Genomic DNA, 13,625 nt, shown 5'->3' on the forward strand with positions numbered 1-13,625 from the left:
ATGGGGGGTTGGGGGGGGGTGTCCTCTGAATGTCCTATTTCTGTTGCTCTGATTTTATCTTCTGTTGATTTTATACACATTTAGAAATGGAACATAAGCACTGTCCTTCCTAGAAGCTGAATGGATTCCTTAAAAAACCAAGCATGGAGCACAAACCCCCATTTACCCATTTAAGGAATCACCTCATTGAAACTACCATGTATGTAACTGTGGATAAAAGGCTGTGTGCATCCCAAATATCTCAAACCCACCAGCATGTTCCACTTTTAAGTCTCAATGAAATTTTATGTTTATATAATTAGAAGGTGTGGCAGGAAAAAAAAAATCCCTATTTTTAGCCCAAACTCATTTTCTGTATCAAATTAATATTATACTTCAGGACTGAACTGATATTATCTATAGTAAAATAAAAATTCACCTGCATACATGTTGTGACATGACTAAATGAAAAAACTAAGCGTAGTAAAGAAAAATATATTCACTCTAATAGGGTGTCTATGTACAGTTTTGTTCTGTGTTATTAACCTTTTCCATCCTCAGTTTGTTAGAATTAATAAAAAGGGGGTTGGTTTGGAAAATTCATCAGTTTTAAGCGAATTTGCCCTGATGAAGTCATTCTTACAATTCAATCACTTCTAGTTGTGTACTGCTTCATATTATTAAGGTCAATCCTGAGATTTAACTGCAAATATAGTTATCTTTTGGATGACATATGGCAAGATCTCCAACTCTTTTTAGCTTTGGAAATTTTACAGCTGCCTGTTCCTTCAAGATGCTAAGCATACATGTGTTGACAAATACAGAAAATAGCAGATGGCAAAAAGCAAATGCTCAACATGAAGCATTGGGGATCACTTGAAAAAGACTTGGACTCAGATTTGCCATTTTTATTTTAATAACAGAATTATGTTTAAAAATAAATTTCACCATCTATTCTGTTTGATGCTAAAGAACACATATGATCAGAATATTCATGATTACAGAATCAATGTCATATTAACTGCACCTGGTATCCAACATGCAAGTTGCTTTTACAAACCTTTGGACTTTAGGGCTATTAGCACAGCATAATTCTTCAGGAGATTAACTTCTGCAGCTATATAAAAATCAGAAAACATTTTGTACTGACCATAAAATTTCACATGAAATCTTTTAAGAAGCAATACATGGTTGTGTTCATCTGTTATTCCAGCTTCTAAAAAGCTGCATGCAGCTGCAAGCAGCCCTGTCCCCTGCCCTTGGCAATGGCAGTGCCACTTGTACCACCTCCATCAGAGAACCCAAGGAGCACCTGGGCACTTGGAGAAGTTACCACAAGCTCCACAGACCAGCCTGGGGAGCAAGAGAGTGACTTCATCTGAAAGGACACAAAAGGTAACACAGCAGGTCCAGCCAGTGCTGTACTTCTCACTAACAATCAACAGTGGATCAGGATAAAACCAACATTCAGCAACATTCCCCTTACATATCCAGTATTTGAAAGTTCACAGCTCATGAACCCCAGAATCACAGAGAACATTCCTGTGTTAACATGCCATGGCAGACTTTCAGGAAAGTCTTGCAATTTTTCCACCCATGGGACCTCTCAAACCAACAACTGAGGCACTTTCCCACTGTAACTAAGATTAGATACGTGCAGTGCCCTCCAGTCTCTCCTACAGCCCATGGGGGTGGAAGGTAAATAGAAAACCATCGTGGTCTCCTTAGCACCATGCTTTGAAGACCCCAGAGTGACTGTGCTAGATGCTGCACCAGGAAATAGAGCATCAAGCAGAGTTTGTAGCAGTTCAGCTAAAAGAAAAAGATGAGCACAGACAGGACATATGGTAACAACAACAGACAAGCAGCAGATCTGCCCTGGGAAAACACCTGCAAGTAAACATCAGTAAACATCTCTTTGTAGTCAGAGGGATCCATCACAGACACTAAAACAAAAACAACAACAAAAAATAATGTATCTTCATTTTCTCTATCATTTCTCACTGACTTTTCAAATAAAGAGCACTAACCAATCAGGTTGGAAATATACAGGTGCTAAAGAAATGCTTGTATACTAAATACTTTAATCTTCTGAAACTACAGCTAGAGATACAGACACAGAGCTGTAAATTTTGATAATTTTCACTTCATACACCCCAAACTAATGACATGAAATTACATTGAAGTACAGCTCTTTAACACAATTTTTAAAAACTTCATACAAGAACAGGAATATTAAGTTTCACTTCTGTAACAGCTCTGAACACCTGTAATTTTAATTCCATTATTATACATCAATTCATAGGAAAACAGATATATTAATTCCATTACAGTATTCAGTTTAAATTAGTCCCCTCTCTAGACAAAAGAGGTATTTTACACCATGGTGCCCTGACCACCTTCATTAAGTACAAACAGACCTTTACTAATTTTTATTCACATTTTACAGCAATTCAATAGAACAAAACCATTAGGAGGTCCAAGGAAACAACAAGTTCTATTCAAAATGGAACTAAGAAACTTAGTTTCCAAAGCCCTCTCCTATGTTAGATAATTCTAAGTTTAATAGTGAGAACCAAAGGATTTATGTCCAGAATCTGCACACAAACACTTTGCCAGGTGTAGAACTTTAGACTAAGTACACCAATCAGTTTCAGGCAAAGAAATAAGTAACAGGAGGCACTGAGAAGGAGTAGATGTACAGCAGGGGCTGCCTAGCAAATTAAGCTGAAGAATACCAAGATGTGTAAAATTAGCACATACTGTTGAAATGACCAAACTCTAAAACTGTTCTCATAGTGGTTAGAAATAAAAATTAACAACTTCCCCCCCCAACCCATGAATTTACTTCAAGCCTAACAAAACTCAGCCTTTGGTCACTGGCATTCTCTTCTCCTCATTTAAAAATCCCAACTACTTATCACATTCATTCTGACACCTCAAAGCACCTCAGATCTGCCAGGCACATGCTCCAATACTAATACTGACAACCTAGCTAGCAGCTTTCTACAGAAAAGGGAGTTTTTCCTAGAAAAAAAGGTTCTGCTCACTTTTCTTCTCTACCAAGTCACCAGCTTTCAAGAAACAGGAATTTAGCTACCCAGGGAATTCCATCTGTCTATCAAATTCAGCTGAAAAGAGACAACAGCATCAAAAAAGACATTCCATTTTCTTTAGAAACCCAAGCCAAAGCACTTTTTGAGCAAAAGGCCTGAATTCAAGGGAGGGAGTAAAACAGAATAACCAACAATCACAGAGAATAACCTGGTAAAGCTCTGAGATTCTTATGCACATATAGCAGCAGTACAGAAAAAATTAGGGGAGTTCACAGATCGTGAAGTCTTGATGCATGATGAATACAATTCCACAAAAACTCACCAGAAACTTTCCAGTAAAATCAACATATTTCCCTCATATTCAGTTTTTATTTCATTACTACTGACTATTAGGAAAAAAAATTCTCTTTGTTCTTTACATCTTTGTGTACTTGAGGGTTGCATCTGCTCAATCACATGGATACAAAAACTGTAAAAACAAACCCTGCAACTATTACTTTATTGGTTTATAAAAATGACTTTGGTGTATCTTAAATATCAAATCCAGCCTTACCAACAAAGCAAGTTTTTGGTATTGCCTTTTCAGTTCTGCTGGGCTGTCCGATGGTTTGGCCCCCAGGACCTTGTACCAGTCCTTCTGGTTTATCCTTTCAAAGGCCATGGCCTGAGTGGCTTTGAAATCACTTCCTTAGCACTGTGTAGGAAAATCAAATAAACAAAATCACAACTTGAAAAAGGAAAAACAAGGATGTGGCAAGCTCCAGGATCACAGAATTGACTACTGACCTTAACCATCTCTACATCTCTATTATTTGAGAACTGTTGTGCAAAAAAAGTTAAATTCACCTGGCTATTAGATCCCATAGACTGTCAAAAGTGAAGTCTTGTGTTTCTTGCCCAAATGCCCCAGCATATCCTATTCAGAAGCCATCAATAATTCTTTAAAAATCATTTTGTATGTAAAACAAACTGTTTAGAAACACCCCAGGTTACAGATTTCTACACAGACACTTTCTAAAACAAACTTTTGACTTTGAAGCAATACCGTATATAACACATGAAAACATGAAGTACATAAAAGTGTGACATTTTTCAAATTGGGAGTCAGATCTATGCAAGAAGACACAAGAAAAGGTACGTGTTTGTTTTTACAAAATGATGTTTTCAGAGCACAGTAACACCTTCATCCTGCTGAGTAAGAAGCCAACTTTAAAGTAGGAGAGCATGTAAAAACAAATAAACAAAAATGATCCAAAACATACAAAGTTAACACGGGTCACTAAGTAAAACCTAACTAGTAGTGTAGGTTTCAATTTTGGCCATCCATCATGAAGTTAATGACCCAGAACGAAAAAAAAAACAAGCAGGAGAAGTAATTGCCAGTAACAGAATGGCAATGCTTGAGCTCCACACAGATTCTTAGGTGTGCTGGAATCCCAAGCGGGCAGTAGCTGATTTACCATGAACTTTCAAAGAGATAACACTGTCAGTAGGCAAGAGCTTTGTAAATACACAAGCTCTATAAGTGCAAACTAACTGTGAAACAAAAAAGAAAAAACAGCTTTGTGGCTTTTTTTTTTTTTCATTTCAGCACTAAAACTGCTTCCTGATGACTACCGTCCTACTTCAGAACCAACCTTTCTTTGGGGAAAGAGAAGGATGTGTTTCAAACTCGGCAGAGCTCCGAGGAGACCGCGGGCACACACACACACTGCGGGGGAAAGCACCACGCACCGGTCCTGTCCGCCCCGGGCACCGCAGCGGGGCCCCCGCACAACCACGGCGGCCGGGGGCGGCCACGGAGGCCCGGCCCAAGCCGCGGCCCCGCGCACCTCCGGAGACCCCAGCCGCGCTTCCCGGCAGCCTCCAATCCCCCCGGCCCGGTCCCTCCCGGTTCCCCCGGTCCCTCCCCGGCCCCCGCGGCCGCCCCACGCACCCACCTGCCCTCACCGTCCATGGCAGTGCCGCGCCTAACTCGTCCGCCGGGAAACAGCCTCCTCTCCCCCGTGCCGCCTCATGCCCTTCAGCGCGCTCGGCGGCCGCGGCGCCTCGCCTGTTTCCAGCCGGGCGGTAATGGCGCCGCACCGGCAGGAAGCGCGGCCCGACGCGTCCCCATGGCGACCGCAGCTCACCCAGGCCCGGCCCGGCCCGGGTGCTCCGCACCCGCTCGCCCTGCGCTCCGTCTGCCGGAGCTTCGGTACGAGAACGCCCCGCCGCCCGTCCCGTTCCCCCTGGCTCCCGAGCCGCCCCACAGCCGCTGTCCCTCAGGGACTCCGCCTCCCGCGGCGCCGCCGCTGCTATTGCCCGGCCCCGCAGGCGGAGCTCGGCGGCCCGGGCTCCCCGCCTTGGGAGCGGTTCTTTCTGGGCAGTACTTGTGCTAAAGGGGAGGGAAGAATATCCTCTTGATGAAAACGATTGAGCTGTGGGAGCAGGTTTTTAATGATGTAAACACGTTTCCTCACTAGGAACAAACAAGAAACCACAAAACTTTTGCTCCCAAAACACAAAACGTATTGCCCTCACAATAACACAAAACAACACGAACAAAACCCCGCGACCACCACTACAAAAAACCCCAAAAAAACAGCAACAAACCCCCCAGAAAAACCAACCAACCAGCCAAAAAAAACCCACTCTAAAAACAAAAAACAAACCAAAAAAACCTCCCAAAACAACAACTTTGTGGATACTGTAGACTTTAGAGGATGCTGTAGACTTTAGCTTTTGGAATCAGGCAAACCTCATTAGCAAAATCCCTAAGCACTACTCCAGGCAAACTCAATTCACAGTACACTTTTCAATGTGCAGCATACATCCTCTGGCAATATTTTTATGTGATCCGTTAGAATTAATGCAACTTCTTGTCACTTTTTTTTCCCTTTTGACTGAGTAGAGCTGGGCTGTACAGACACTGCCAGGAAGAACTGGGATTGTTCCTGCCATAATGTTCCCATTAAACACCAGTGGAGGAACAGAGTGGGACAGCTGGGGTTCAGTGATAAACTGAATTTCTTTCAAGTTTGAAGGTGGGAAAAGGTGAGATCTACAAAGCCACTCAACACCTGATTAGTCTGATTTTTGTCAGTGTCCAGTTTGAAATTAGAATTTTCTTTCAGTATGGCTCTGTGTCACCTCCTTCACTGGGCCTGGTGTGTGAACTGGGGCTGTTGTCGTGAGGGGGAAAATTGAAGAAAAGTTTCTTAAAAATGTGGTGTTGTCCTAGAGATTGGCCACTGCACCTGTGCTTTCACCAAAAATGGTTAATATCCTCCTAAAGACTGGACACAATATCTGTCATTTATCCTTTATGCCAAAAATTCTAACTGTTGCATATTGAGGTTTTTTTTCAGTTTTAAATCGTGATAGGATTGGTACCAGGTCATACAATATTTTAAACACAGAGTTGATTGAGAGATTGTGAGCAACTGTGTATCTGTGAGGAGTTGTTAAATAGAAAATTAGCTTTCCATGCAAAGGAACTATTTCTGGAGTCAGTGGAACAATTTTGGAAGTGAAACCCTTCTTTTCTGGGCATGCTCAGCATGCCAAAGTAAAAGAAAATAAATAGACTATTTAATATAACAGTTTGGTGTTCATGCACCACTGACCTTGCCTGGTGTCACAGTCTTTGTGTCTCAGTTTATCTTTTAATCTACCCTGTTTCAGAAGCCATAATGTTATGTTTGGGTCAGACATAGGTAAGCATGCCCTGACTGCTTGTAAGGATTTGTGAAGCTGTTGGTCAGTCTCAAGGCAATTTGATAATCTCTCATCTCTAGAGGTATAAAAATTAACTTAGTTCAGGATTTGTTAAATGGGAATGGGGATGTAGGGGAGAGGGAGCAGGGAAAACCAGAGTGAACCCAAATGCTCTGCCTGGTGAGTCAGCACACAGCTCAGTGCAGCCACAGCTTTGCTGCTTTTTTCCCCTTCTGAAGGCAAAAATAAAATAGAAAAAACAGTAGGTAAGTGACAGGAGAGTGTGGAGAAGTTGCCATGGCAGTCTAGCAGGAGGGGAGACAGGCCAGGAAGTTGTGGAGAAGAGCTGGGACTGTTGTCCCAAAATGTCCCAGACACCTCTGTAAGAAACTAGGGTTGCTTAATTATCTTAAATTATATAAGTGTGCATTGGTGCTGTGCATTTCACTGGAGCTGGACACCTGAATAAGGTAAAAAGTTTCCTTCTCTTGTTTAAGATACTTTAGATGCAAGGTGGTGGTTTCAGACATTTTTGGGAGAATATTTAACTTTTTAGTGGATGCTTTTCCTGAGACTGTCACATTACACTGGGCTGTGTTGTTTTAGAATTGTAGGAGAGTTATTTAGAGACTTAACTCGATACTGTGTGTGCTTTTATTACTGCAATGAAAGATGAGTACAAATGATGGACCAGCTGAAACATCCAGACTTTCTCACTAATAACTACATTTTTTACCTCTGGATGGTATTTTACAAAGTCTTGGTAAGACTAGTAAAGCTTTTTTCGTTTTTTGTTTTTTGTTTTTTGTTTTTTTGTTTTTTGTTTTTTGTTTTTTGTTTTTTTGTTGTTGTTTCTATTTTATTCATGTTTGTTTTATACTGCTACAAAGAGTCCTAGAATGATTTGAGTTGGAAAGGACTTTAAAGATTATCCAGTTCCAACCCCCTGCCATGGGCAGGGACATCTTCCACTATTCCAGGTCACTCAGAGCTCCATCCAGCCTGGCTTGTGACACTTCCAGGGATGGAACAGCCACAGCTTCTCTGGGCAACTCTGCCAGGGCCTCCCCACCCTCACAGGAAACAATTTCTTCCTAATATTTAACCTAAACCTCTTTTAATGTCTTAAATAAGCACTGAATATTGATTAGGTTTTGATAAATTGAAGAGATTGTGTTTAAGTCATGCAAAGATGAATATTTAATCTTAAATATTTTTTCCTGTTGTCTTCATTTTTTCAACATTTAATGTGACGGTTTATATCAGCAATTAATTAATGTGGCAAATAATTGTACAAGATTTCATTATGGGGTCTCACTGATACTCTGGTGTGCTGTTTTCATCCTGGCTCTTCAGTCAGTACAGTGGGAAGAATTTTTTTCAAGTGATTTTTTTCTGTCAGAGCTGTAGCAGCCAGCTGACTCAAAAGAGTGGGAAAAGTGAACATTCTGAGTTTTGTCTCTTGGGAACAATTAAAATAAAATAATTTGTTCAACACTGAACAATATTTGACTTCTTTTTTAATCTAGATATTAAAAATCCTTGGAAGAAATAGGATTATTTTAAAATTACTAATGGATTTTTTTACCTTAAAAGGGTCAGAGGTCTGAATGTTGAGGTTTTTCCAGAATTTGTTTTAATTGGATCAGATTTGTCAACAGTAAAAAGAAAAAGTTTTGTCTCCCAGGAGATGTGCATATGATAGACTAAATGTCATAATGATGTGAACAAATGAGATGTAACATGCACGGAAAATATATGTTTTCCATTAAATTTCCACAGAAATGATTGAAAACGTCTTGGGAATTATTTAAGCAATTTGCAATATTGTTTAAAAAGGTACATCTGGGCACACTGAGTACAGTCTTTTGTCGTTCATTAGCAATGTATTTAATGAGGGTTTTTTTAAGTGATAGATAGTTAAGGTAACAGACAAGTGACAGATTGTTTGTCTTTAACGATTTCCCTATTTCAGGCCCATTACAAAGCAATTAGAAATCTGACAGCATTTTTACTCTGCATTACTGATCATCTAAAGTGATGAGAAATGAGAGGTGATGAATATTAATTGTATATTTTCATATAATTATCATAAATTATTACCTTGTCTAGTGCGCTGCAGGTGGAGTAAAATCAATGGATGAAAATTCAGTCAAATATGATAATTTGAAAGATTTCATGACTTAGTTTTTGTCTTTAAAGCACGGTGTCAATCAGTCTAAACCAGGCATGCATTAACTGAGGGAAATACAAAGATTCTCTTACCTTTCCTTGCTTTGCCAGCACTGAGCAGTGTGGTTTTTACTCTTGTACCCTCTGACAAATAATTTCCCTCTCATTTTTAGCCTGCCAGATTTACCCTGGATTTTACTTATTCCCCTCCAACTTTTTGCCATAAGTATTTACACATTGTTTGAGCTTTGGAATATTCAGCTCCTATTATTTACATCACTTATTTTTATAATGCATCTCCTTAATTTGCAGTTAGTGAAAAAAAATGTAAAAACAGGTCACAGATTCTCCAAATCAGGTATCTAGTCCAGTGTTTGTGTTTTTCCTGAGAAAATTTGGTTGAGATGAGTTATTTAATATTACTTTAGTCTTCTAAAACAAAGACAAGAATGATATACCATTTATCTAGGATGGCAGACCTTACCCATGAGACAATTCATTTTTTTCCTCATTTCCCTGCACATTCTGGCTCAGAGAAGTGAGCAAATTGGATGAACCATAAAAAGAAATTATTATGTTGCTAAGTCTATCAGAGTTCATGTAATTGAAGTCAAATGAAAACTGAAAGTCTGTATTTTTATCTTGATTTTCAATGCTTGACTTTGCAAACTGAATAATTTTAACAAATTTCATTGGAAAACTCGCTTTATTATCACATTTTATCTTCCCATGTCTGTAAGAAAGAATAGGGTTGGAGTGTTTTCTCGTGGTGCAAAACCTCCCAACCATCTCCTGTATTAATGTGGTGTCTTCTATGAGCACAAAGCTGGTGTTAAACGTGTACTTAGCTTTCTATCCTGGTGGGGAATGAAAGGGTAACAGGAAACAGCCCTGTAGAGAAAACCTCCAGGTGCTAAATCCTCCAAGATGTGTATTTTTCATATAAATAATATAAATAAATTCTATCCTGGCCTAACAGTCTGTAGTTACCAGCACGCTATTGTTTGAAAATGAGGGTCTCATTCAGCAGTAAACTACAATTACTTGGCCACACTTTGTCAGTGTGCTATATTCTAATCCCCATTTTCATCATAATGGGATTTCCTTTGGGATATTCTCATGCTATTAAAAGGCCTCATTCACATCCTGAGTGCTTGTTGATGGAAAAGGTAGAACTTTCAGGCACCATGCCCTTCCCACTGAGGCCTCGTGATCATTTAAAGAATCTTGTTTATTCTGTCTGAAGTCAAGGTCCAACTCTTCAAATTTAGATTTTACATACATAAAAATCAACTTTTTTTTTTTTTTTTCCCCCAGCTCTGTGCCAGTGCACACTATAGTAACTGTGTTCAGATTTTGTGAGTTCAATCCTGGTTTTATCATGTAGGCTGAGTAGAATTCGTCAACAATGAATTCCATCATGCTCTGTGAAACTGTAAGGAACTCTGTGATACACAGTCCTCAATATCCTTCTGCACCTCTGAAAGCAAAGAGAACCATTTTCCTTTCCTTTTTTCATATCTGTCATAAAACACAGACCAGTTTTAATATCCATCCACTCTCTCAGTATTGCATTGCAGTTATGCCTGTGTTTTTCAAACAAAAGGACCTGTTTTCTTCTCCTCCCTCTTGTGCATATGTTCACAAGCTGCAGTCACATGCTGCTAACCATGTGTGTAGGGACACATGCTGTGTCACATTTCTCCTCTTTTATAATTCCTGTGATTAAAAGAATGAATAAGACTCCTTTTTTGATACACCTTGATCTTTATTCTGACGTTTTTTACACCAAATAATCAGATGTTTGAATACCCTTATGAGAAATGTGTCTGTTTAATGTCACTTGTTACTTGCTAATGCAAAGTGCAATATACACAAAGGCAAGGGAGCAACAACTGTGGTGAGGATAAAGCTTGCAAACATAACAGATTGGCAGCATTTCACAGTTTATCCTAAAGCCAGCTTCTTGAGAAAGGTAATTATAAAATGAAATATTTAATTCTGATTATTCATTTCATTTTAATTGGTGCTTTCCAAAAGAATTAGATATGTGTCCACATGTTTGTTGAAGAAAAGCGCTGGGCTAATTGGCTTTTTGCTTATTTTCTTTAAAGATACAATTTATAATTTATCATACTTTTGATTAGCATATTTCTATTATGTGAATTCTTTTAAAGACTAGAGTACTTTTCAAGTGTGACAATAAGTAGCAAAGTCCTTTTAGTATTGCAGGGAAGAATATACCTGTTATATCTCAAAATCATTTAGTTAAATATTCCTATTTTACATGTATTTTTCAGTCTTACCTCAAGGAAAACTTTTGTCTCTTCAGTTTGAGCTGAAAGGCATAGCTTGAAGATACATCTGTGCTGATCCAAGGGCCAGTTGCCACTGAAAGTGGCAAAATTCTTCTGCCATTCCTTCTTCACTTGCTTCATTTATGAGCTCTTGCAGCCTTTGCATCAGCACCACCTTTTGTGTGACCACACAGTGAAACAGTTCATGAAGGTATAGGGGCAAAAATCTAATTCTGCAAAAAAATTTGATCATTTGCTGGTAATTTAGTTCCACTAAACAGATTTGTCATGTTTCAGTGTCAGCACAGAGAGGGTGGATGAAAAACTTGTCCAGGACAATTGGAAGAGAGGGCAGAGAGGAATTGGGATACTCATTGGGATGTCACTTAGCCATTAGACCACGTTACTTCTTCATCAAATTGGTTGCTGAGATAGGCTGTGTAAAGTTCATAAAATTAAGCACAGGATAAGAAAAGCTGGTTTGAGATAATGAATATCACTAATGTATGTTTAAAGGTTAAGATATATAAAGGAGGAACAGTCAGTCATATCAAAGATGTCAAGCCAGTCAAATGGAAATAAATGTTACTGGATAAAATTTGCATTTCTGTCTGATTTTTTGCAACAGATACTGATATTATCTAATATTAAAATTATATTTCAGCAGTACAATTGGCCTTTCCTTTGGCTCACAGAATTACTCTTCTCTGCTTTATTACCTTATTGTTACCTTAATGTTGATTGGTGGGGGGGATATTTTCCATTGATATTTCAGGCAAGTCCAGGGCCAATTGTGTTAAACACTTACAGAAATATCATTAACAAGATCCTGCCAGCAAGAAACCCAAGTCAATCAAGGGACCAGTCTGCACCAATCAATTATATGTAAAGTATTAGACTCTATATATGTCCAAAAGCCAGTGTTGTATTTATAGGTTTGTTTATTTATTTATAGGTTGTATTTAGGTTTATTTAATTCTGACCTGGACTGAGGAAATTTACTTGAAGGTTTATTACAAACTTGTTTTCTCCTAAACTAAAAAGAAAAAAATGAAACAAACCTTCCTATTAAAAGAAAAAAAATACTTACAAAGTTTCTGATTTCTTGTAGATGTCAAAAGAAGCAACTCTTGAAATACACCAGCTGTGTTTCAATTTCAATATGGGTAGAGGAGATGGAGGACAGCAGGGAGAAGACAAGAAGAGGTGGATTTATTGAAAGTTTCTATGATTTGATTTCAGGTATTTCTGAATTGATTGTATAGATAATTTTACATATAATCAGATTAATCTCAATCCACAAACAGTGTAATTTCTCTGCTTGGAGCTTCCAGATTTCCTGTTCAGTCTCTAATTTTGTTGCTCCAGAAAAGAGAAATATGCAAATCATTGAGAGATTCCAAACAAAACTGTCTGAATCCCACCATGTTCTCAAAAACTGTAGAGAAAACCAAAGATTAGTTCATTTTTTAAAATCAATATTTGATCATCAATTTACAAAAAGCTTGTGCTTTCATTTTATGGCAAAGAACAGAAGTCTAATAAGTGCTCAGGAAAAATGCCATATGGCATGTGCATCATCACAAAAAAGCAATGAGCTCTAAACTTTGCAAATGTCTTTGTGCCACACGGGTGCACAGCCTTACATTAGCAAAAAAAAAGTGTGAGTAAAGTCATGGGAACTTTTCACTCATGTCTTTTGTCAAAGAACTTCAGTTTGCTGCTGTGTGATAAATTGAAAAATGTAGTTGAGTAAATATTTTGTTAGCGTCAGTCTCAGAATAAGTATGAAGAGACGTATAAAATTTAATATAATTTTATATTTCAGTGTTTGATGTAACTTCAGTTTCATTCAAGTAAAGGGAAAAATAACTCAAAACCCTGCAGATACGCTGATTTTCGACATCCATCTTTTTTTATAATTTTAGCTGCGAAAAGTGCAAATCCTTCATTCCAGATGTGTCTGCAGCTGTCTTAGTGGTCCTGGAATCTAAAACAACTTTGTCTTCTCATGTTTCTTCATCTCAGGATACCAGTTCTTCCTTTTTGGTGAAACAGCAAACTGGGCAGGAGCAGGGATGGGGCTGTGCCAGGACAGATCCCGGGATGCAGGAGTAGGGATGGGGCTGTGCCAGGACAGATCCCGGGATGCAGGAGCAGGGATGGGGCTGTGCCAGAACAGATCCCGGGGTGCAGGAGCAGGGATGGGGCTGTGCCAGGACAGATCGATCCCGGGGTGCAGGAGCAGGGATGGGGCTGTGCCAGGACAGATCGATCCCGGGGTACAGGAGCAGGGATGGGGCTGTGCCAGGACAGATCCCGGGGTACAGGAGCAGGGATGGGGCTGTGCCAGGACAGATCCCGGGGTGCAGGAGCAGGGATGTGGCTGTGCCAGGACAGATCCCGGGATGCAGGAGCAGGG

General features: G+C 39.3%; 1 protein-coding gene across 3 annotated transcripts in view; it reads right to left on the reverse strand.

Annotated features, from left to right (window-relative positions):
• DNAJC24 (DnaJ heat shock protein family (Hsp40) member C24) overlaps nt 1–5,105 on the reverse strand; it is a 34,031-nt gene extending 28,926 nt beyond the window's left edge. The window contains exons 1-2 of one of the 3 annotated variants that reach the window (XM_015630797.3): nt 4,986–5,105; nt 3,589–3,729 (exon numbers count right to left, since the gene is read on the reverse strand). In XM_015630797.3, the coding sequence (XP_015486283.1) occupies nt 3,589–3,696 (108 nt within the window). In that variant the 5' untranslated portion in view covers nt 3,697–3,729; nt 4,986–5,105. Of the gene's footprint in view, nt 1–3,588; nt 3,730–4,672; nt 4,763–4,975 lie in introns of those variants that run through there. The other 2 variants (XM_015630795.3, XM_015630796.3) reach the window with 2 other exon arrangements.
• Between the last annotated feature and the right edge of the window lie 8,520 nt (nt 5,106–13,625).

Source organism: Parus major, chromosome 5 (assembly GCF_001522545.3).
Source record: "Parus major isolate Abel chromosome 5, Parus_major1.1, whole genome shotgun sequence".
In the NCBI taxonomy this organism is placed as follows: domain Eukaryota; kingdom Metazoa; phylum Chordata; class Aves; order Passeriformes; family Paridae; genus Parus; species Parus major.